Here is a 22667-nt window from a genome sequence, read left to right on the forward strand (position 1 = left end):
TGAGCAACGTTGAGTTATTTATTCTATGCGCCTTATAATCCGGTGTGCTTTATATGTGGACAAAGTTTTAAAATGGGCCATTCATTGAAGGTGCGCCTTATAATCCCGTCTGCCTTATAGTGCGGAAAATACGGTACACAAAACGTATAATAGGATTAAAATATGGGTGTGACCCTATCCAACAAAACACTAAAATAAGCAATTGTAACATCACAGTCAAGTCAAAATACTGACTGGGAGCTTAATAAATCATCATTATTCTCACAATTAAATTAAAAGCCCCACTCAGCCCACATTACACAAACTGTGAAGACCACATTAATGGTATTGCAATGGTATAACAAGAACAAGCTGTAGTGGATGCAAAAAAAAATATTTTCCACACTTGAATGAAAAAATTTGTTTTGCATTCCCGCCTAATATTTCAAGAGAAGTTCATTGACGTCAAGTACTAACTTAGTCTTGAATATCATTCCAAGACCGCTCCTCCTACAATTTTGACGGTTGATTTCCCTCTAGCTTAATCCCTTAGAAATGTGAGCAGATCAATGATGACTCATTTGAGCTAAACACTGTCATTACTGTCATTCTGATCAAGGAGGTAAGGTGGACTAAGAGTGACTGCGTGCAAATGGGAGAGTCACTTAGGAATTCTAATTGGCAATGCAGATAAAAGGTGTTGGTTGTTCAATACAGTTGATGTGGTCAACATGCTTGGTCAGAATGTCATTTAGAAGTCTTGTGTTTATTTTGTCAGACATATCTTATTTTTTCCAGTCTTTAAAGCAGGTCTTGGAAAAAACTGAAAAAAATGTAGTCTATTATATTGTTTCTTGAAAATCTTTATCAAGCTACTGTTTATTGAATTGAATGCTGCCCCAAAGACAAATTGTGCATCAACTTCATCCGTCAATACTAAAGTTACAAATTGTCTTCACTTTTAAAAAGATATTGCTCGCAATTTTTGTCACCATTGATCTTTTAAAAATATTTCAACAGTTTTTACTAGTCTCCGGTTTCAAACTTAGTTATTCATCAGTATGTTGACGGTCATAATGGCCCTCCAAATGAAACTATGACAAAAATAAGTTTGACACCCCTTGTGGTAGAGAATTGAATAGAAATAATGGCATATCGATTTGTTTTAAAAGCAATGGATGATTTGATTTGAAATAAATTAATTTACAAGCTTATAATTAAACTTGTAAATTACAGTACAACTGTAGTCAATTCATTATATACCTAGAAATATAGCACTTTCCTCAATCCCGGCAATTTATCTGTTACCACCTTCACAGAGATGATAAGGAACATCAAGTGCTTCGTTTCACACTTACACCAATGGCGTGAAATTCAAATGAGAATTCGATCCCAAATCTTGTATCCAGTCTTCTATACCCCCCACTCAACCCCATCTACATGTGTGCCCCCCACTCAACCCAACATGAAGATGACATGATGCAGGCTTTCATCAGTCTGTTATTACTACCTCCACATGACCTGTTGGAAACTTGAGCTCAGCTTTGCACTGTCAAAGCAGCTTCCATTTGAAAGTGCATCCATCCACACTGACACAACGCGATAAGCATGTACACTTTAGGTTCATACAGTAAATACACACTGGGAATACACAACACACACATATGCATCAAGATGGACAAGATAGCTTACATCTCCATGTGTATGGCGTGTGTGTGACACACGCACCTACAAACAAGCTAAGCTTTGTTATATAAACAAAGACCCTGCCTTTACTGACACAACTTGCTTACTTATCTTATTGTTCAGCACTTCTTTACACACTTTGATCCCCACATGAGAGATTACTGCTCATGTTCGCTTGAATGTCCTCAGTCAGAGCCGCTTTGTTGTCATTGGCAAAGTAAATAAGTCACTTCTTGTCTGAGATCATGTGGATAAACAAGTTTGACTTTAAATTCGGTGGAAAAGTGAATCACTGTCATCTTGGGCGAGACTCGGAGGTTAACATGCTGGTTGACATTTTCACTGAGCATTGCTTGCATGTTTCTTTTAATCACGTTACACGGTAGCTCCGTTGAATTTCTAAAAAAAAAAAAAAAAACTCCCAATTTCTGCTTTTCAACTAAGTGAGCACAGCTCTTCATTTGCTCACATCATTATCAAGTCTCGACAAGACGGACTACCACGGTGTTTCTGACCGAGTGTGTTCCCACTCCTGCGGTGTTATTTGCCGTTATCCCACGACTATAGGGGTGTTTGATATTGTCCCCTGTGGTGCCCTCTTTAGACCCTCTTAAGTTCCTGGTGGTGCAGCCCAAAGGCACGAGGGCTTGCCTGTGATTGTAGCCCCCAACCGAGTTTGGAATGAGGTGCCTGCCTCCCTCCAATTACATTCAAACCAGCCCCATGAAACGCAAGGCTTTACAGCTCTTATCCAATATGAACCCCAGGCAATAGAGGACGGAGAGAATAGGGCAGCAGCAGGTAGTAATGGTGCTTAAATGGCAACAGGCATTCCACAGTGTGACGCCACTCCCACCGCAGGATACTGGCAGGGCGACAGGTGAGCGATGGATCTGGTAACTGCACTCCGGGTCCACTCAAAAATACTTGAACACAGTCACCCAAGGCGTGCCTATGCAAGCACTACACACACATATTTTAGATTTCTGGATATCCAAATGTTGATGTTCCTGAGTGCCATAATTTAACAAGTGAAAATTGAATGACAATAATCTTAGTTTTAAAACAATTACATATAAAACTAAATCCAAATCCACCTGAGGACTCTCGTGGAGAAACGATTATGTGTGCAACATCCGGTAAGACACTTCAGGTTTTGCTATTTGTTATAGCAAGTTTTTTTTTTCACATAACTATTTGAACTACCCACCCTTTTCTAAATGATCATAAGCCCCCGTTGTACTGAAAAGAACATCAGGTGTTGTTTTTATGTGTGTGGGAAAAACAACACTTTAGTATTTATTTGAGAAATTAGAAAATCAGATGGATCGATATTTTTAATTTTGTTCACAATCAGCCTTTTAGTCAGTAAACTTGTGAGCTTCTATGACGTGGAACATCATAAGATTCTATACATTAGAGTAAGGATTGACCATAAATCACATGAAGCTCCCTTTGGCTACCTGGATAGAATGACATCTTCATTTCCCATTGTTCTTTAGTAGTACGTTTAACCCAAACATCATAGACAATAAATTGAGCTGTAAGCTAACCATAAATAAAAATGATTTTATGGTAGGAGGGACCCCAGGATGCTATTGTTGCCCCTGTTGTGAGGTCTATTGGCTGCACCTTTGGATGAAAGTTATAAAACAGAGTGCAATTTATTTTCAACCTGATTAATTGAAACCAAATGATTAAATACAGTATGTACATTTCTTGGCCAAATTTGTCTTCTTTCACTTTACCCCTGAGAACGTGCAGGCAATGGGATCCTGAGGGTGCCCAGAGGAAAAGGTGTTGGCCAGGTAGTATTGCCCCTGCTGTGCAACCCCATGGGGTACACTAATGGTACCCCAGCCCGAGCTCCCGCCACATCTTGGCAGGTTTAATTAAACACGCATTGTTCAGCCTCACCTATATATATTAACAGCACATTCCTGTACTAAATGCCTGAGAGTAACTCGAGCTGGACCTCCCAAAATTGTAGGCTTTAGATGATTGTGATTTTATGGTAGGCGGGATTTCAGTCAAAGGGGTTGGACCGTTATTGTTGCCCCTGCTGTGAATCCCATTGAGGCACGGTTGTGGTAGCTCATCATAGCAGACGTGTCTGATGTGTCAGAGACGAAAGGCTGCATATTCGCTGTTTACTAACGCCAAAAGAATAAATCTTCATGACTTCATCTTTTATCACAAATGAAACAAAAGACTTGACATGCACAGAAACCTTTGAGTGAAAATGATGAAAGCATAAATATTTTGTATGAGATGTGATTTTTTTGAATTAGAAAACAGTTTGTTGGATGTAATTTCAGATTCTATCCATTTTGAGACATTTAGGCACATTTATTTTGCAATGCAATAGTCTGTGTAATAATAAGAAAGACAACTCATCTGGTTTGTATCGTTAACTCAAAAAGAGATGTAACTCGTAGCAGTCCACGCCTAGAATGCAACGATGGTAGATAGTTTGAACATTTATCATCTTGTAAAAAGTTCAGTTACCCTGATCAACCAGTTCTAGCAGATGGAGGGATAATTGTCTGATGTTTATTCCGATCTCTTTTTAATGTTGCGAAATAAAGAAAGTCAGTTGCCAGGGAAAATAGCAATTGTTAGTCTGCACATAAGTTACATAATAAGCCATATACGATATAAACTAACGAAAAGACTTTATTGAAGTGAACAATTTTCTACTAAAATCTAGATTGCTTAGCACTCCCCCCCTGAAAGAAAAAAATGTAAATTGGCTTATTTAAAGAAAACCTTTGATATTTAGTTTTATTTGTACAGTCTGTGATTATATGCCAACAATCCCTAAATTGCTTTATACCATCTGACCACTGGCATCTAAGCAATCGCCATGGATACACTTCCTTTAGCTGAGCAATTACCAAAAATTCTCTCTGATGTCTTATCACGTACAGTGCCCTTCAGTGTGAGTGTGTGTTTATATAGTGATGTTCTGTGTCATTATATGTTGAACTGTTATTTTGCCACTCATGGGCATCAGGCATTTCTATGTTTATAAAGATATGAGCTAACTATGTTAAAAACGAAACATTTACTGGAACAACATGTTTACTCATGATATTTTTCTAGGATGTTTAGACTAATCTAATAGTGTGTTAGCATACACGCAGATAGTACTTGAATAGCAACCTAGTCCCAGATAAAGTACACTCTTAAAATGTCTTGGTTAAAATGAAATTGAATGAAATGGGTCCAAAGTGGGCGGCACCGTTGCTGTTCTGATGATGCGACCCATCAAAATAGGTCAAGATGTGGGAATAACTCCACAGATTGATTAAAAATTATAAACTACGTAGGTCTGTGCTGATTTTTGTAGTGTCGTACTGCCCAATGGAAATTTGTGTTTATTCTGGGCCTCTCAGAATGTGTGCAAGCTGACCTTTGTCCCTCCTGCAGGTGAATTGTTGTTTTTGTTTTTATGTCTGCAAATAGATCAGAGTTTTGACCACCGCTGGCTTATGAACTCGATTTCCTCTTTCCAGGGAAAAATTGGTGTGGTATTTGCCACTGGGGTGGTGTCTTCCATAGACAAGAAGATATGTTGGAACATGCTGGTATATTTAGCACGTTGTTACAGGCAACAATTTAATCTTCAATAATAATTTACAAGCATGCTTAAACTAAGTGGCATATGTTTAAGTCTCCATATATTCAGACTTAACTAGACAATTCAGTGGTAATTGCTTTATGACATAAGCAATTGAGAATTTTGAGTCGTCAATTAAAAAAACAGATTGCAAATAAAAACAATGGTAAACAGTGAAAAGCCTTATTTTAAAAATACAAAGTTTTCCCTTTGTGCATTTTATAAACATTTTATACGGTTCTTTTTGTGCAACTTATTTAGTTGTGTTCTTCGTAAAAAGAAAAAAAATACAAACTAATGTTGAATTTATTACATATATGAATGAATGCTGGACATTGTTACGATGACCTTAAGGAAAGACTCGGAGGGAAATTATAAACTCTAATCCGAATGTCTGTTTTTTTTTCATATTGTTGTAGTTTTTTATTTTTATTTATTTAGTCAACAGTGGCAACATTGACCACGTTTGTACTAAAAGAGAAAATAGCTGACTAAAAAGATAAAGTTTTCTTAACTTCCATGAACTTTCACAGTATGTGCCAAAGAAAGTTGTGACTTTTATTTTTATTGTCAAGATTTCAAGTAAATTGTATGGTTGCATATTTTCTGCACACGTTTCCTGCATGGGGGTAGGGAATGATTGCAAAGTAAGGTAGAGGTTAAGGAAGAGGTGTCACAGTGGTGCGGCAGGATCTGTTGACGATCAGGTCTTGTATCTTCCACCCGCATGTCCCGAGGGCACAACCCTTTTGTGCATGAAGCCGTAAAACACCAAAATTGGCGCTTGGTTACATGAAAGAAGCTTTTGGGAGAGTGAGTGTGTGTACCATACAGAGGAGAGATTTAGCATCCATTTTCTTCTGATCGGTTTGACAGGTGAAGTGTTTTCTTTGATCCTCTGGCTCGCTCACGAGGACACATACTGACTGAGAAAATAGGAGGGTGAGAGCGCAGGACACTGGGGAAAACAAAGGGAGATGGCAAGGAGCGAGATCATAGTGGCGGCAGAAAAAAAAAATGAATGGGGGGGGTGTTGAGGAAGTGAGACGTTACTCTGAAGGGCTTTGGTTACGTTGGCAGTGAATACAAAGTGTCAAGAAAATGGAGAACGGAGAGGTCATGCCATCCATAAGGCTGTTTCGCTATCACTCGGTGACAGGTGAGAGGAGATGTAACAGATAAAGGGTAACATGCCAATGAGTGGCATTCTTAAAATGAAAATGAAAGAATGCAAGGCCGTTTACTTTGTAACAATGACAATCATAAACTGTTTTATTTTTGTTTTGACGGGTTTTCAGTTCAGTGTCAGCAATTACGACTCTATCCGAAATCTTTCAAAGAGAGATTTTGTTAGACTTAGAAATCTGATGTTGTGCCTTGCCCGATTATTATAGCACGAATTGTAACCATTAGCAAAATTACTTCCTTGAAACACAAAGACAAAAGTTAGCTTCCGGGAGATGGGTAAAAAAAAAAAAAAAAAACACACATACAACAGGTAGATGACTCTTTGAACATGAGTGGAGGGTGTAAGACATGTCACTAGACTATAGGAGTCATCTAACTAATTGCTGTCATCCCCAGGGCATACAAGGTGTCAATAGGTCAGAGGTCAAGGACATCAATCAGGGTTCACCTGTCTCGACAAGCCTTTGAGGCTTTTTTTTTCTCAGGACTGTTTTATTTCATCTGAGCCTTTCATTTATATAACAGTGTTTAGAAGTATCTCAAAAAGGATTTTCTAATAAGACTTATTTTTCCTAAATGCGTGCTTTTGTGCAATTGAACCACTGTGCCAATGTAACAAAGCATCTGGTGAATAATTCGCTAACAGTAACTAAATACAAATATGATTAAGGCATGCCATGTAAATGACCCATTCGCTCATCTTTATGATAAGTTCTTTGCAATTTAAATCCATTTTTTTCCAACAATGCATACGTTAGGACAAAATGAGTCCATGACAGGTTTTTTTTGGGCAGCCACAAGGTTGTGGTACATTAAGGTGGAGATGAATTTAAAAAAAAAAAAAAAAATGTTAAAGAATCAACAACCATCTGGGCATCTAGGTTCCATGATGGTCACCTGAGACTCTCAGGTGACCATCATGGAACCATCAGGGGTGTCAAACTCTTTTTTTTCGCGGGCCGCATTGTAGTCCTAGCTTCTTTTGGAGGGCCATTATGACTGTCAACCCAAATAAAGGTATGAGCACCTCATATTATCGTTTTCAAATCAGACGAGTAAAAACTGGTCAGATATTTAAAAAAACAGATATTATTAAAAGTGAAGACAATTTGCAATTCTAGTAATGACATGAATTTGATACACAATTTGTCTTTGCGGCCACATAAAATGGCACATATGAATCACATCATGAATGAATGAATGAACGAGCAAGGGAATGAACATACTCAATTACTTTATGTGAAAATGTGTTAGGCTCCCCCCCACCCCCCCACACCAGACTCAAATTGCACCATCCCTCACTAATATTTGAAAACGGCGCTCAAAGGCTACATTGCCTGGAGGACCACTGGGCTTGCGAGGGGGTTGGGTGTGGTCTGGCTAAACTACAATCTAAATTATTTCTATACTTGGACAAGCCATGTGAAATAAACTAACTAAATGCTATGCTAATAAATCAATCAAATCATAGGACAGAACTCCCAGTTCACATGCAGTGCAGTGTTTAACCTGAAAGTTGCGCAACATGGATGGTTTCTGCCCCAAATTCAAACTTCCAGTGCAATATCAAAATAATGACCAGAATATGTAGTAGACACCCGTTTCTACAATTTTTCAGCAAAAAAAAAAAGTTTATTTGGAGTGAGTACTCTTTTAAAGAATCTTTATGTGCAGTACTGTAGAACAAAAGTGTATATTATGTTTGTATCGCTGAATTATAACTTGTTTGATTGTAATGTACTTTTTTGTCACAGTTTAATTGGTTTAAATATGTTGGATAGTCATTTCATACAGGGAGCATCTACTGTTAATGTCACAAGCGCTGACATTTGGCCAGCCGGCAGTACTAATATGTTGTAATTGACTGTTGGTTTGTTGTTGTTTTTCTTTCTCCTCATGCGGTCACCGGGAGTGATGCTATCTCCAAACCACAGGCGCCATTTCTGGATCAAATACAAAAACTGCTAATCTGCTTTGTGACAAAATGTGTGGTCTGTTAATGAAAGATGGGCGCCTGTTTCTGTTGATGTCTGGGTGTGTGAGAGAAACTGAAAACTTCGCATGGACTGGTGGAGCCAAATTTAAAATGATTTTCGGTCTAGTTCATTGGATTATACATGATGGCAAATTTCTGTGGTGATACATGAAAATCTAAATCCATATATCCAATATTAACTGTCAAGGTAAAACACCCTAACCCTACTTTACACCCTAGTTTATTGACACAAAATTTTATTATAGGAAAAGCAAATGAGAATATACAACAAATACTAAAAGAACTCACAAGTATATTACGTTCAATCTGCACTTGATTTTTTTTTTTAATCAGTTTCACTTACATTTTTCTTTTGTCCCTTAAGCGTCATTTGTGCAAAATAATTTTATTTTGACATAAGGGCCTACGAGCTCCTTCGCTCTGGTCGACAGCATTTCTCCGTAATCTTAAAGTGGTTATAAGTCTAATAACCTTTATTTTTATTTTGAAGATCCAACAGTTGAGGTAGCAGAGGTCAAGGGTCATGCCGTCTGCGTCTTATCAGTCCTCTGTCAACCTCTCCTTCAAATCTTCAGGATGTCATGCTCTTTAGTGCTATTTGCGCAAAACAGTTTTAACTGAAAACGGACAAAAACAAAAAACTCTTCCGCCATTTGCTTTCATGGATTTAGAGCCGGAAATGCAAATATTTGACATTGAAAAAAGAATAACGACAATTATCTTTTTTTGGAATGCCTCCTGGGCAATTGCTTTGGGGGCAAAACAAATAAAAATGAAATGAGACGCGTTTCCAATTTCCACCTGTGTAATCTGTGGAGGCCAGAATGTAGAATAAGGAGCGATACCGTCGTCTCTCTCTAACGGAAATGCACAAGGCCAGATTCTGATAACAGTCCAGCCTTCTGCAAAGCATTTTTGGGATCAAGTGATAACCAGCTTCACAGAAAACGTGACGAAGCACCGAGTGTTGATTGGCTGAGCCCTTACAATTCATGACTAGTTGCTTTCAAATTTTGGTGTGGAGCATTTTCTTCCAGGTTTTCAACTGAAACTTTAACATGTTAAATTGTACTGCAAAAAATACATTTACTTGTTATTATTATTATTAGTAATAGTAGTAGTAGACGTATTTATCATAAAAAAAAAGGTGTAGGACAAATATTAACAACCAAATTTACATGTGAATTTACGTGATATGGAACATGTAAAAAATCTCATTTCTGATTTATTTTTGTTCATTTTTATTACGGTATGTACTAGTTTTGAATTCCATTCGGGCATTGTGACTAAATGTTTTAGCCCTGACTTCAATTTTGTTTAATTTTGCTCGTTTAATGTTGACCACATGGAGAACTTTTTCAAAACCATTCTTCCCCCCAAAAAAGAAAACGTTGTATGTCTGAGCATATTGTATTGCAGAAATTCAGAAGAAAAATGTTGATTATAAATGTGAATATTTCACAAGTATGATTTATTTTTAAAACTGCATATTTTTTAAGCTGCTAAAAATCCGTATGATATTGTTTTTTAAGTGCATGACAGAAACATGATAATGTTCTTTAAAATCCAGAAGCTGCAAAATTAAGGAGGGAGCATTTTAGTGGATTTTGAGGTTGTAATCCTTTCATTTAGGAGTATTTTGGGGGATGACTGCAACCTGAATGAGCCAGAAACTGCCAATGGGTTCAAATTTGCATGAATCATTCAACTGACATATTCAAATGTCCACGTGAAGGTGAAAAGGTCAGTAATTACACGTACGTGAGTTTCTGTTAGGATCTTGTCCACGTAATGGTGCCGTGCATTATCTCTGTTCCCAAGTTTGTTTTTGTTGCTCTGCTTGTTGAAACAGACCATTAAAAGTTGGAGGCAGACTTGGTCAAACAACAGTTATCTGAAGTGGATCCCATTAGGGCTCTAAATGTGACAGAAGGTTGGGAGAGGGGGGGAGGGCTTTTACATAGCAAAGCCACTGAGCACATATCATGACAAATTGGGGGTGAGAAAACGTGTCAACTCCATTTAAAAGGCCAAAAGATAAATGTATGCTGACCAAGTTGTGTGGAAAACGTCTACAGACCACCTCGGCGTTTGCACAACGCACAGGAATTAACCTGTCTCAGCTTTAATCTCGAGAAAATCGCGCCATTACCCATAAATGATGACCAACAACAACCAGAGTGACAAGTTTGGGGCAAAATGCAAAGTGCTTGATAAATGTGCTCAGTCGACCCTTGATGAGCCCACAAAGTTGGTCTTCTGCTGCTAGTTCTGGAAGTTGTACATGTATTTGTTTTGATGACACGGGAGATAACATGGCTATGCAAAGCATGTCCTCGTAAGAATTATACAGGCTAGCCGAGAAATAGTAATGCACTGCAACTAGAAACCTTTTTTTGTATTTTTGACAAACTTGAATGACATTTTTCGTCACAGTTAGGAAAAAAACGTTCAATCTACATGAAAATTGAATGGTGTTGAACCCCTTGAGCAATTTGAGGAAACTTTGGATCTGTTCTCAAAAGCTAAATTTAAGTACCGTATTTTCTGCACTATAAGGCGCACCTAAAAACCTCCAATTTTCTCAAAAGCCGACAATGCGCCTTATAATCCGGTGCGCATTATATATGGACCAATATTGAGCCACTAGAGCAGGCGTGTCCAAAGTCCGGCCTGCGGGCCAAATGTATATATCTTATACATGGACAAAGTTTTAAAATGGGCCATTCATTGAAGGTGCGCCTTATAATCCGGTGCGCCTTATATATGGACAAAGTTTTAAAATGGGCCATTCATTGAAGGTGTGCCTTATAATCCGGTGCGCCTTATAGTGCATAAAATACGGTACTAAAAACAAAGAATGAGAACTGGTTCGCATCTGTCTGCTGTATGAACCTAGCGACACATACCATCAGAGACTCAAGCAGGAGAAGATGGACGCTATGTAAGCAAGATAAAAAAGGGAGATCACACTGGGATTTCCTCAAAGTAGAGTAAAACATTTTTTTCTCCAAATTGTTCCTAAATTTGTAAAATTCCCACTATCCTGGCCCATCTAATGAAAGGTCTGAAAGACTTGTTCCAGTCACTTAACCATCTCGGTTCCCTTTTGTCTCTTGTGTCTTTTGGGGTGGGTGAGGAGGGGGGTCAAAGGGTGTAATTGGCTTGGCCTGCTCAGGTGAAAGCCCACCTCTTGTCTGCGGACATAAAACCGTCTCCAAGTGTGTGTCTGCAGTGTGGCAAGGTTAAAAGGACATGCCGTGTTGGGACGAACACACACAAACAGAGAGCGCCTCTTCATTCATGCTTTAGCCCCAACAATCAGCCCAGATACCTGGGGAAGGTAATTATTTGCACTCCTGTCTGTCTTCCATCTTTCAGAACACTTAGCTGCCATATCTGAGCAAAAACAGAAACTAGAATGTTACTCAGTACCCCAATGCAAATTTCTTCATTTGTACTTAGAAATTTTGCCGGTCTGTCCATTTTAACAGCGCTCAGCAAAAATAAGTTTCTGCGACTACTTCCACCGCCAGTGTCTATGTATTGGAAGAGAAAAGAAGATGATACCGATGGGACTGAAGAAGGAAAAAAAAGATATAGAAGATGAAGTCACAGCAAGGTAAACTCGAGGCAAACAAAGGTTGGGAGCCAGTCCAAAGTTTTACGTTTCAGTCTCACTATTCCAGTTCAGTTAATACCATGCAGATTGGAATGATGTCTTTTTCTGACTGTTAAACCCTAGTTTGAAACCCTGACCCTAGTTTGAAACCCTAACCCTAGTTTGAAACCCTGACCCTAGTTATACACCCTAGTTTTACACCCTAACCCTAGTTCGAAACCCTGACCCTAGTTATACACCCTAGTTTGAAACCCTAACCCTAGTTTCAATCTCTAACCCTAGTTTAAAACCCTGACCCTAGTTTTACACCCTAGTTTGAAACCCTAACCCTAGTTTCAAACCCTAACCCTAGTTTCAAACCCTAACCGTAGTTTGAAACCCTAGTTTGAAACCTTAACCCTAGTTTCAAACCCTAGTTTGAAACGCTAACCCAAGTTTGAAACGCTGACCCTACTTTTAAACCCTAGCTTGAAACCCAAACCCAAGTTTGAAACCCAGACCCTAGTTTGAAACCTTAGCTTGAAACCCTAACCCTAGTTTGAAACCCTATCCCAAGTTTGAAACCCTAGTTTAAAACTCTGACCCTAGTTTTAAACCCTAGCTTGAAACCCAAACCCGAGTTTGAAACCCTGACCCTAGTTTGAAACCATAGCTTGAAACCCTAACCCAAGTTTGAAACCCTATCCCAAGTTTGAAACCCTAGTTTAAAACTCTGACCGTAGTTTTAAACCCTAGCTTGAAACCCTAACCCAAGTTTGAAACCCTGACCCTAGTTTGAATCCCTAGCTTGAAACACTAACCCTAGTTTGAAACCCTATCCCAAGTTTGAAACCCTAGTTTAAAACCCTAACCTAAGTTTGAAACCCTAGTTTGAAACCCTGACCCCATTTTTAATCAACCCTCGCTTCTATTTTTCGCGGATAATTTTAAAGCACTCTTTAGCAATGCAAATAAACTAGCCATTGTGATTGTTTGACAGCCACGCAGAAATGTTTGATTTCAAATGTGCATGTGTGGCCCCTGTGGGAACGGAACTCCATCATGAGCAACATGTGACACAAAATACGCAAAGAGTTGGGCTACAATATATCACTTGTTGGCCTTTGGCTCACCCGCATGGAGCAGCTGTCCTATAGCTTCTACGTGGCCCGTGAAGGGAAGCAAAGAATCGTGGTATTTTTAGAGAGCACTTCATCATTGGACGCATGTAACCTTTCTTAAACTTGAACAGCTTGGCTGCATTTGTGCCACAATTAGTGGTTTTTCTTGTGTGTCAAACAAAAGCACAACAATGGGTCTGATTTTGACCCTTTGGCGTGTGTCTAGAATGTCATGGATGGTTAGCGCTAAGACAGCTAAGCCAATGAAAGACGAGCTACGTTAGCTAAGATAGATGAGACGCTGTGATCCCAAACACACACCTATACACACGCACATACACACAGAAAAACACACTAGAAATTTGCACTCTCAAAATTTATATCCACGACAAACATAAAATATTTTGTCGTGGATATGTTTTTTGCTGCCAATCTAAGATTGATATGTGCATTTGGATATTTCTCAGTGTGTGAAAAAGTTTTTGTGGTGAAAAAAAAAGTGTATTTACACAGCAGCAATTCTGAATAGTCCAGTTTTTCTGTTTAATGAATTTGTGGTGTTCAAGATTTTCCCACATTTTGCATTGACATGAACTTTTGATGCACCTTTTTCTTGGGATAAACATGAATACACTGTAATGGAAAGCACACATATAACAGGCGGAACTAGTAAATAGCCCTGGAGGTATACAATATGAGCTGGTAAAAGGCAGTGGTTACATCCTTGGTGTCTGCTAGAGGCTCACATGGAGGAAAAAAAAAAAAAAGCTGAAACTGAGTAAAAAAAAAAAAAAAAACTAGACCGGTTTCTATTCTGCTTTGGATAAAAGTGCAAGATCAGGTTGAATAATATTGAATAGCATTTTATATAAATGACCGGAGATGTTCTTTTTACTATTCAAGCACTATGGGTTGTTTATCATCTTATATTTTATGATCCTAATGAAGATGGAAAAATATGTTCCTGAACCTGAATGAAGCTGGATTTTATTATATGCAGTTTTGCGACACCGTTATATGATACTATTACTGTTTGGCAAAAAGAGGAGGAAGCACTGCAGTGTTTTTTTTTTTTTTATTGTTTTGGAGCAGATACTGTATTGTGTTTGAGCTGAGCATTAATCAACCCCTGGATCAGAACTCCAAGGAACATATTAAACCTCTCCCGGTAATTTTAGTAGGTATCTCCATGTAATGTAACAAACTAAGTTAAGATTAAAGTAACAATTGCTGTAATATCAGCGTCACAAATCATCCGGCGAAACAAGAACTAGGTTCGCCCGGGGATTAAGACTATGATGGCGATACAATAGCGATTCAAGATGATCTCTTGTATTATTTTACAGCAGTGATGTAAACTAAGATGAAGTTGGCAGCTAAGATCTGCCGTTCACAAAAATACATTTTCTACAGGAAGGTCAGTCATGTTGTTGAAAGGGTTCATTCAAATTACTTTAGTAAGGAATCTGTGGGGCAGTTAAAATTTTTGATAAATTTGGTTAAAAAAAAAAAATCTGTCCTTGAAAGGAGGAAGACAAAGATGTTTATTATTTTCTATTTTAATTTCCAAGTAAAATAAACCTGCATTTTAAGTGTTAATTGCAACAGGAGCACTGACACTTTTGGAAAAATACTATAAAGAAAAAAAAATTGGCTGGTACACCAAAATTATAATGAAATAGTCAAATGTCAGTGAGAAATATGAGAAATGTTATTCTCATATAAAACTGTACAACTAGAAGTGGGCATTTAATCATAAATTATTACTAATTGGTGTTTTAATAGCATTTACAAAGTGTTTTTTAGCGTTCAGAGTAGAATTCTGCGTGATTGTATTTTTCCACATTATCTGGTGACATCATCTTGACCCTGGAAAATGCCGACCGTCAGCTTTGTGTTACCTGACAAAACATGAAGTAGTTATCAGTATATTACAATATATACGATCCTCATCATAGACTAATTAATTCCACCAATATGCAACATGCTCCTTCGTATGAGGCCATCTGATCTCATTAGGCTAACTGGTGATGTCTTCATTAGTGCTGAACACTTTTAAACCATTTAACCACCTTGAGCCGTCTGCTTATTGGCACGAGATAACCTTTTAACGCCACTGCTAACTAAACACTGAGGTGGGGCGGTAATCTTTTGTTTGATATAGCAAGTGGTTTGATTAGCATACGGGTTCGTGTCATGCTACAAATGTGCTGCAAATCCTGATATCAAGCAAATGTGTACAAATTATATCCATATTGAATTAAGTAAAGCCAATGTTGTTTGCAAGCCATTTATTCAATTTTTCAGTCGAGCTGGGGGAAATTGGAGCTTTTTAAGGAAGAGTCAGAATCACTGAATTTTGTTGACATCGTTCCATAAGGTAAAAACTATTGCGGTTCCGTTCATGCCATGCAAATTGAGGTATCTGAAGCGGAATTGTTATTTGCACGTGCACTTCACTGCTCATTCCAAACAAAAGCCCCCGTTTGCACAACAATACACACGTCCACAAACAATTACATGTATGAATAAAAAGCTTTCAAATGTGAAAATAGCAGCTGAGTCGTCCATTTCCAGAACATGTTGGCACACATACAAAGAGCCACACTGCAACTTCTTGCACAAGTTAAACTTCTATAAAAGTTCAGAAGGGGAGTGCTGAGATGAAAGCCAATAAGATGAAAGTTTATTTTGTTTGTTTTACAATTAACATGGCTGGAGAATCATTTATCTAAATTTTAGCTTCATTTTTTTTTGGGACATAAAAGTTAAGTAAAAAAAACAAACTCTTAACCTAACCCGTCTATTTATTCTGTGTAAAGTTGTAAACTCTGAGGCAATTTAGTGTATCTATAAGATGGCATGCCTCGGCTCTGTCTGACTGTAATCTTCAGTAATTGTGTTTAGAAAACACTCAAGCTGGACGGCTTCCTCCCTTTTAAGAGTCACAAAGGGAGAAACCTGAGCCTGAGGTGGTTCTTTATCTCAGTATTTTTGTCTGTTTGCACCAGTTGTATTCTTCCTAACTAACATAAATTTGCCATTGCCATTGATGAGACATGATTTAGGATGTTTTCCTCTGGAGGGGGCGCAGATTATACCATCAACCATGTATGATATCATATGATTTTTAATGTAGCTTTTGTGCGTACAAAAATTACCAACAGAAAAGACATTTAAAGAAAATTTAAAATATTTTTAAATGATTAATTATGCGTGGTGAGGTTCTTTTTGTGTATTCTAAAAAGTTTCATTTTAAAAGATGATATCTTTTTAATGGTAAAAATTAAAAAACAATTCAACCAATGTTTTCAGTCACTTTTTTTTTGTTGTTTTTACTTTTTTTGTATGCTTCCCCAGGTCAAGCACCTGTAGGCCATTATGATAACATTATCATAGCAACGACTGCGGGGCCTCACGGGGCAGTTGGAGGCGGGGGTAAGATCATTCAAGAAACATGTAGTCCTTTGTTTGACAGCCAGAATAATGGCTCGTTTCGATGGGCTCTTCACACATATTTACGGATCAATTCAGGACAAATTAATGACGCGGCCTCAAAGTGTGTTCCGAAAGATTAGCGCGAAACCAGGGGAGATAAATGATGGTTAGGGGGATGGTAACATTTCAATCATTTGAAGTTTGAGCATTTAAACGATATTGAATTTTTAAACACGACATATAAAGACAGTTTAAGTGTGTGTCTTAATGTGCCCAACAGGAAAAAAAAATATTTGAGTTTATTCTTGCTACGTCCAGCAGGAAAGACCAAAATAAAAGTCTGGTGACTTACCTGCCTGCATAGCACCGATGAGTACGTGTTGTTGTACTATGCGTTGATGGAATGGATGGAGTGGGGGTGTTGCCACGCCCCCCAGTATGAGCCAAGGTATATATAAGACGCTTCCACCGCTCGTGCGGCATCCATGAACAAGCGCTCCATGGGCGGGGAAGTCTCTGTTGGTTTTTACACTGCCAATTTGTTGTTTTACTTTTGTTTCGTCCGATTTGAGTGGCTTGCATGGCTTTGACCGACATAGGGATGCCCAGCACCACTGCATCGTGTTTCCAGTCGACGGGTCCTTTTCCCAACGTGAGTAATGTGATCTAAACTTTTCAAAACTTGTTAGACTTTCTCTACGAGCCAGAAGATTTGGATGATGGGGTATTGATTCCTAACAATTCTTGTTCGACTCCACAGCGATGTCAAGATGAACGTGGAAGAGGGTGTGCACCAGACATCCAAGTGGAGTTCAGCATGTTCAAACCTCCGGCTTTGTCCTCCAAAGACGACGACGAGCTGAGCAAATTCTTGGACCTCGAGTTCATCTTATCGAACACTCTCAGTTCGGATGTTGTGGGAGACAGTGTCGATGGCATTGCGGACACACCTCAGCCGTGCGCCTACGCGCTACCCGAGTCCCCGGAGAGCTGCAGCGGTAGCTCGGAGTGCGTTGATCGGCCATCCCCACAGCAGCTCCACAACTACAATGGCGCGGTCCGCTTCACCGAACCCAACTCCTTGCATAGCCTCATGGCGGAACTTCTCGCCCCTGACGACAACTATCCGCGGGAGAGGTCGCCTGAGTGCGCAGACAACGCGGCGAGAGATAGCAGAGAGTACACGGAGCTGGGCGCGCTCAACCCAGTTACGCATCACTACCAGCCATCATCGCTTGGATACAAAATTAAAATAGAGCCCAGTGCGCAATCGTGTATGTTGGCCGGTGGGGACTATATGGGGCATGCTGCTTTCATGCATCAGCAGAATCCGACTCCAGGTACTGGTTTCGGTCCACACGCCATGCAGCAAGAAACGCTGGGGCGCACAGACTGTCATTTAGTGCAGCTCGGCTTCACTACTCATCACCTTCCAAACAACTACGCGAACAGTTACAATTACGCACAACACATGTCCACGCGCTTCCAAGGGCAGTATAGCATGCACGCAGAGACCGCGCACATCCATCACAGTCAAAGGCAGCATGCAGCTTCTGCGCAAGGCGTCTTGCTCACTCCACCCTCCTCACCGTCGCTGATGGACTTCTACGGGCCAGACGAAGCGGTCGGACTCAAGCAGAAGAGAGGACGCAGATCGTGGGCTCGAAAGCGCGCTGCCACGCACAACTGCGAATTCCCGGGATGTGGGAAAACGTACACAAAGAGCTCGCACCTCAAAGCGCACATGAGGACTCATACAGGTAAGCACCACATTTTTTTGTAAAAAGTCACTTTTGTCATCGAAATACCCAGTCGTATAAATTAACACGTTCTTCTCGCCCTCAGGTGAGAAACCCTACCACTGCAACTGGGAAGGCTGCGGATGGAAGTTTGCGAGGTCGGATGAGTTGACGCGCCACTTTCGCAAGCACACTGGACACAGGCCGTTCCAATGTCACCTCTGCGAGAGGGCCTTCTCACGCTCCGACCACCTGGCGCTCCACATGAAAAGGCACATGTAGACCTTGATGGCCTCTTCTCGATTGTAAGCCTTTGTGCGCACCTGCGCATATACTCAGTTAAGTTATGACCACTTCAGCGTGGTTTGGAAATAAGTTATTGACTGTTAATATGTGAGTGCCTTAAAAAGACTTCCAAAAGACAACTGCACATTGGGCAGGACCCAGAATGCTGCACCTTTGTGTGCTTTTTTGCATTTTTTAATGTTTACAGTCCTTTCTTTGATACTGCTCGAGTTTTAACATTTTGCTATACACTTTTTTTTTTTTTACTTTGAAAGTTGTTGTAAATCAAGCCTAATTCCATTGTGAATGTGTGATTTAGGTTTCAGATGGCATGTGATGTGGAATCAGTTAAGACTGCAGGGTCATCTATTTTTTAAATGAAATTATATATAGTTTTTTAAAATGAAGAAATGGATTCAATTGCTCTATGATAAACTATCTGACTCGCCAAGAAGGAATTTTGTATGCTTCAGGGCTCAAAAATAAAACCTACTTCAAGAAATATAATTTCTACGCTATTACCCTTATATGCAATACCCGCAAGGTATTATTTTACGTATATAATTGTTAAATTGATAGCCTACCTACAATATTCTACCACGTTCACTACTTTTCCAAGACTGCCCTCTGGTGGTCCGTGCTATAAAGGCAGGAACACGAGTGGTTAGTTGTCACTGGCAGTTTATACTAAACTGCACTCTTAAAACCTCTGAGCCAAAAACAACATAATTTGAATAAATAAAAAAAAAAGACCCGCTGTCTTGGGTCAAGTTGACCCAAATTATTGGTTGTCTTGTACAAAATACATGTTTAAATAATGAGCAGTTTACTTCAAAGTCCAGATAAAGGGTCTTTGAAAATTGGGTAGGGCATCAAGTAAAAGTTATATAATATATATATATATATATATATATATATATATATATATATATATATATATTGTAGTATTATATAGTCACAATATATCCACACGAGACTTCTATTGTAGTTTTAAACACTTTATTGTTTATTAAACACTTTTTTTTGCATTTTTAAACATTTTTGCAAACATTTTAAAGTCAAGAAACAGAAGAAGCTGCAAGGACAAAGCTCAACATGTTCCCATTGGCCATTAGTGTCAATATGGTCAGACAAGTGACACCCGATGTCGCTGATGGTGGAGGGGTGCACTTGCCTGTCTTGTGTGCTTCATTCCTGCCTATAATGATGTGAATGTGTGAGTGAGACATAAATAAAAATAAAAAATCCGCAATGCACCGAATCAATCCGCAATATTTGTTTCGAAAAAAATCCGCAATAGAGCGAGGTCGCAATAGGTGAAGCGTGAAGTAGCAAGGGATTACTGTACTATGGTGCAGCTTCCCAGCGACTCCTTCGTCTAAAAAGGTCAAACGTCGAGGAGGCGGGATAAGGTGCTGGCATATGGTTTGTAACGACTGGCTCCTCCTCCACGGGGACGGGCCTCTGTCTGAACAAGTCAGGTGTCAAAAAGATGAGGGGTGAGGGGCTTTCTGTTACTTTGGTGTCAAGACTTCGGGGTGTTGGAGCCAAAACCAGCTTGTGTTTAACGGCTTGGCTTATCAGCTGACTCTCAGGCACATCCACGCTGACCAATGAGGTGAAAAGGGTCTGAGACCGAGAGACGTTGGTTCCTGGGGGGGGAGGTACATGCATGAAAATTGTGCATTGTGTCAAACTCACTTTGCAGAGACTTAAAACAGGTTACCTTGTGTCGCTTTGCTGTTGATCTGTTTTTTCGTTTGCTCCACCTCCTGTAATGTCTCCTGAACAGCTTTCTGGGTGTTAAACTCTGCTCCCTGGGAACAAATGAAAAATGATAAATAAATGCTACTATGATAACCCCCCCGCCCCCTCCCATATTGCTCACAGGAATTGGAATACCTGCAATTCCAAGAGCTTTGCCTTTAGAGCCAAGGTGGTGTTGAGCTCCACCTCCTCAAGAACGTCGGGATGGTCATAGGATATTGCAGCGGTCAGCTCTGTCTTCTGGTTCAGCGTTCCAGCTATCAGAGGACAAGTGGTCTTAACTACAAATTTCAGAAAAGTGTTGTCCCTTCCCATGTTTATGCATGAATACTCACACTTGGCCAGTGGTTCTCAAAACCTTTTACACCTTTCGGGTCATTTTATTTTTGCATGATCAGTTTTTAAAGTAGACCGGAACAGCCTAAAATATGCATCAATGTGGCAGCCATGTTGACAGGGGCGACTTGCGTTGGCCTAGTGTGAGTACGACCAAACTGTCAGCGTCCAGGTGTATTCTGGGTCGTGGAGTCAGTTGGGCTTGCCACAGAAGAATGAGTATGATTGAAATAACTAAAACACGAAAGTCACTCACTCCTTGGATTTTGTTTTCCGTGGAGATTATCACTTTTGCTGGTTGGCTGTCGAGACGGTGCATCACTGAGGGGTTGGATCTGTGGCTCTGATATTACCTTCACGACCACTGGCTCTTTCAAACACGCCTGTTAAGGGCAACGGTTATGTCATTAGTTGCAAACATACGTCACAGACTCAATGTGAATCAGTCACATGCATTAAATCATTCTGTTACTGGCTATTACAACTCACCTTTGTTTTTCTCTTTCTCTGTTTGTTCTTCTGTTGCTTCGGGTGCATGTGAGTCGGGCTGGTCATGACAGACAGGTCAAGTTCGGGACAGACTTTCACTGCAGAGGAGGAGGGGAGAGGGAGAGGAGCCACTGATGGAGAGGGAGGAGGCGAGAGGAAGGAGGCGCCACTTTTCATCCTAACAGCAAAATGCAGAGAAATATTCCTTTAAGGTTTGTGGGACAAATCATATAAACGAGTAAAGCAGCTTCACAAGGTTATGAAAATGCATGTTGGTTGGGTACCGTTTTCGATTTCTATGCTTCAATCTAACTCTCTATCTAAAAGATACAATTTAAATGTGCATTACCGTCCAATCAGGAGTAGGGCATTAATAATACTAATGTAAGTCGATGAGAATAGTCATATTTGTCTGCATGAAAAATGTATTTAATTTGACGATAAAGATGGAATTTAGGTGCATATTAAATATCACAATTATTTGATAAAGCTATATGCACCAAAATCACATATTGCACTTTTTTTTTTCAACATCCTGCAGAGCTTATTAGCGCTATAATGCATGTACTCGATTCAGTTCAAGAGTGTAACGAGGCGAACTAAGGCGACAATGAAGCCAACGCGTCAGTTCTTAGTGACGTTTTCTTCAGCAGAGCAGTAGTTTTACCTGAATTCAAGGCGATTTGCCAACAAAAAGATGCGGTCCGTTTCGGTCCTGCGGAACTTCAAACGTATCTGAAATGCCCAATAACAAATATTCTGTTGTTGCACTCAGCGAGGAAGAAAATGCTTGCTTGGTTTCTTTTTTAAACTCGGTGCTCTTAAAGGCATTTCCGGGTCCGGTTTCTGACGTTCCAAATGTCACAGTGACATCTAGTGGTGATTTGCACGATTACTTTTCTGCCGTTCACAGCGACAAGAGAAGCATACCTTTGCTGTCAGAGCAAGAGATTATATTAGAATCATCTTCCAGATCTTTGATTTGATTTCTGTGCTGATTCCGAGTTATCCAAGTTTGGTAAAATGCTTCTTCAACTTTAAATTTTAGGTGTGTAGTTAAACTATTCGTGTTTTAATTGGAAAACAATACAATATAATAATAATAATAATAATAATAATAATAATAATAATAATAATAATAATTATATATTATATATATATATATATTATGAATAGATAAAAGAGATAGGGGGGTAAGATTGGAAAAGTTCCTTAACTTCTTCCTACTCCTTTTTGAGCTGTGCTAATTGTTGTTTAAGTTATTTAAGACTTGCTTGGGACATTTTGTTATTGTCCTGTTTTATTTTTTTCCATTTTATATTTTACTGATATCTTTTCCTGTTTTTAAGCTCGAAATAGAATTGATTGATTGACTGAAAACCAAAAATATGAATTTTTGGATCTGGGTAATTAATTTGTT

At 39.3% G+C, this 22667-nt stretch overlaps 4 protein-coding genes across 5 annotated transcripts in view; 3 read left to right on the forward strand and 1 right to left on the reverse strand.

Moving 5' to 3' along the window:
• The window catches only part of rnf220a (ring finger protein 220a), a 133736-nt gene extending 123391 nt beyond the window's left edge, over nucleotides 1-10345 (forward strand). For both annotated transcript variants that reach the window (XM_049747535.2, XM_049747539.2), the window contains one exon: nucleotides 10104-10345. The gene's annotated coding sequence lies outside the window, so the exon portion shown is untranslated. The remainder of the gene's footprint in view (nucleotides 1-10103) is intronic.
• Nucleotides 10346-17070: 6725 nt separating this feature from the next.
• On the forward strand, nucleotides 17071-19162 carry klf17 (Kruppel like factor 17). Its single transcript, XM_049747556.2, has 3 exons — nucleotides 17071-17283; nucleotides 17392-18391; nucleotides 18477-19162. Exons 1-3 carry the CDS (start codon nucleotides 17212-17214, stop codon nucleotides 18650-18652), a joined length of 1248 nt encoding a protein of 415 aa, XP_049603513.1. The 5' UTR covers nucleotides 17071-17211; the 3' UTR covers nucleotides 18653-19162.
• A 470-nt stretch (nucleotides 19163-19632) lies between these two features.
• On the reverse strand, nucleotides 19633-22082 carry ppp1r35 (protein phosphatase 1, regulatory subunit 35). The gene is made up of 6 exons (XM_049747574.2): nucleotides 21915-22082; nucleotides 21248-21425; nucleotides 21015-21141; nucleotides 20558-20679; nucleotides 20382-20472; nucleotides 19633-20307 (listed from the first exon to the last, which is right to left on the reverse strand). The coding sequence occupies exons 2-6, from the start codon at nucleotides 21422-21424 to the stop codon at nucleotides 20003-20005; spliced, it is 822 nt and encodes a 273-aa protein (XP_049603531.1). The 5' UTR covers nucleotide 21425; nucleotides 21915-22082; the 3' UTR covers nucleotides 19633-20002.
• slc6a9 (solute carrier family 6 member 9) overlaps nucleotides 21311-22667 on the forward strand; it is a 33646-nt gene continuing 32289 nt past the window's right edge. The window contains exon 1 of the mRNA XM_068648648.1: nucleotides 21311-21459. The gene's annotated coding sequence lies outside the window, so the exon portion shown is untranslated. The remainder of the gene's footprint in view (nucleotides 21460-22667) is intronic.

Source organism: Syngnathus scovelli, chromosome 17, assembly GCF_024217435.2.
Source record: "Syngnathus scovelli strain Florida chromosome 17, RoL_Ssco_1.2, whole genome shotgun sequence".
Lineage (NCBI taxonomy): Eukaryota > Metazoa > Chordata > Actinopteri > Syngnathiformes > Syngnathidae > Syngnathus > Syngnathus scovelli.

What these genes read in the sequence shown, in the direction of transcription:
- klf17 (XM_049747556.2), top strand. Translation starts at nt 17,212, where the DNA reads ATGGCTTTGACCGACATAGGGATGCCCAGCACCACTGCATCGTGTTTC. An exon ending in CGACGGGTCCTTTTCCCAAC is followed by an intron (nt 17,284 to 17,391) that starts GTGAGTAATGTG and finishes TCGACTCCACAG; the next exon opens with CGATGTCAAGATGAACGTGG. An exon ending in GCACATGAGGACTCATACAG is followed by an intron (nt 18,392 to 18,476) that starts GTAAGCACCACA and finishes TCTCGCCCTCAG; the next exon opens with GTGAGAAACCCTACCACTGC.
- ppp1r35 (XM_049747574.2), bottom strand. Translation starts at nt 21,424, where the DNA reads ATGAAAAGTGGCGCCTCCTTCCTCTCGCCTCCTCCCTCTCCATCAGTG. An exon ending in AGAGAAAGAGAAAAACAAAG is followed by an intron (nt 21,142 to 21,247) that starts GTGAGTTGTAAT and finishes TGCCCTTAACAG; the next exon opens with GCGTGTTTGAAAGAGCCAGT. An exon ending in CGGAAAACAAAATCCAAGGA is followed by an intron (nt 20,680 to 21,014) that starts GTGAGTGACTTT and finishes GTCCTCTGATAG; the next exon opens with CTGGAACGCTGAACCAGAAG.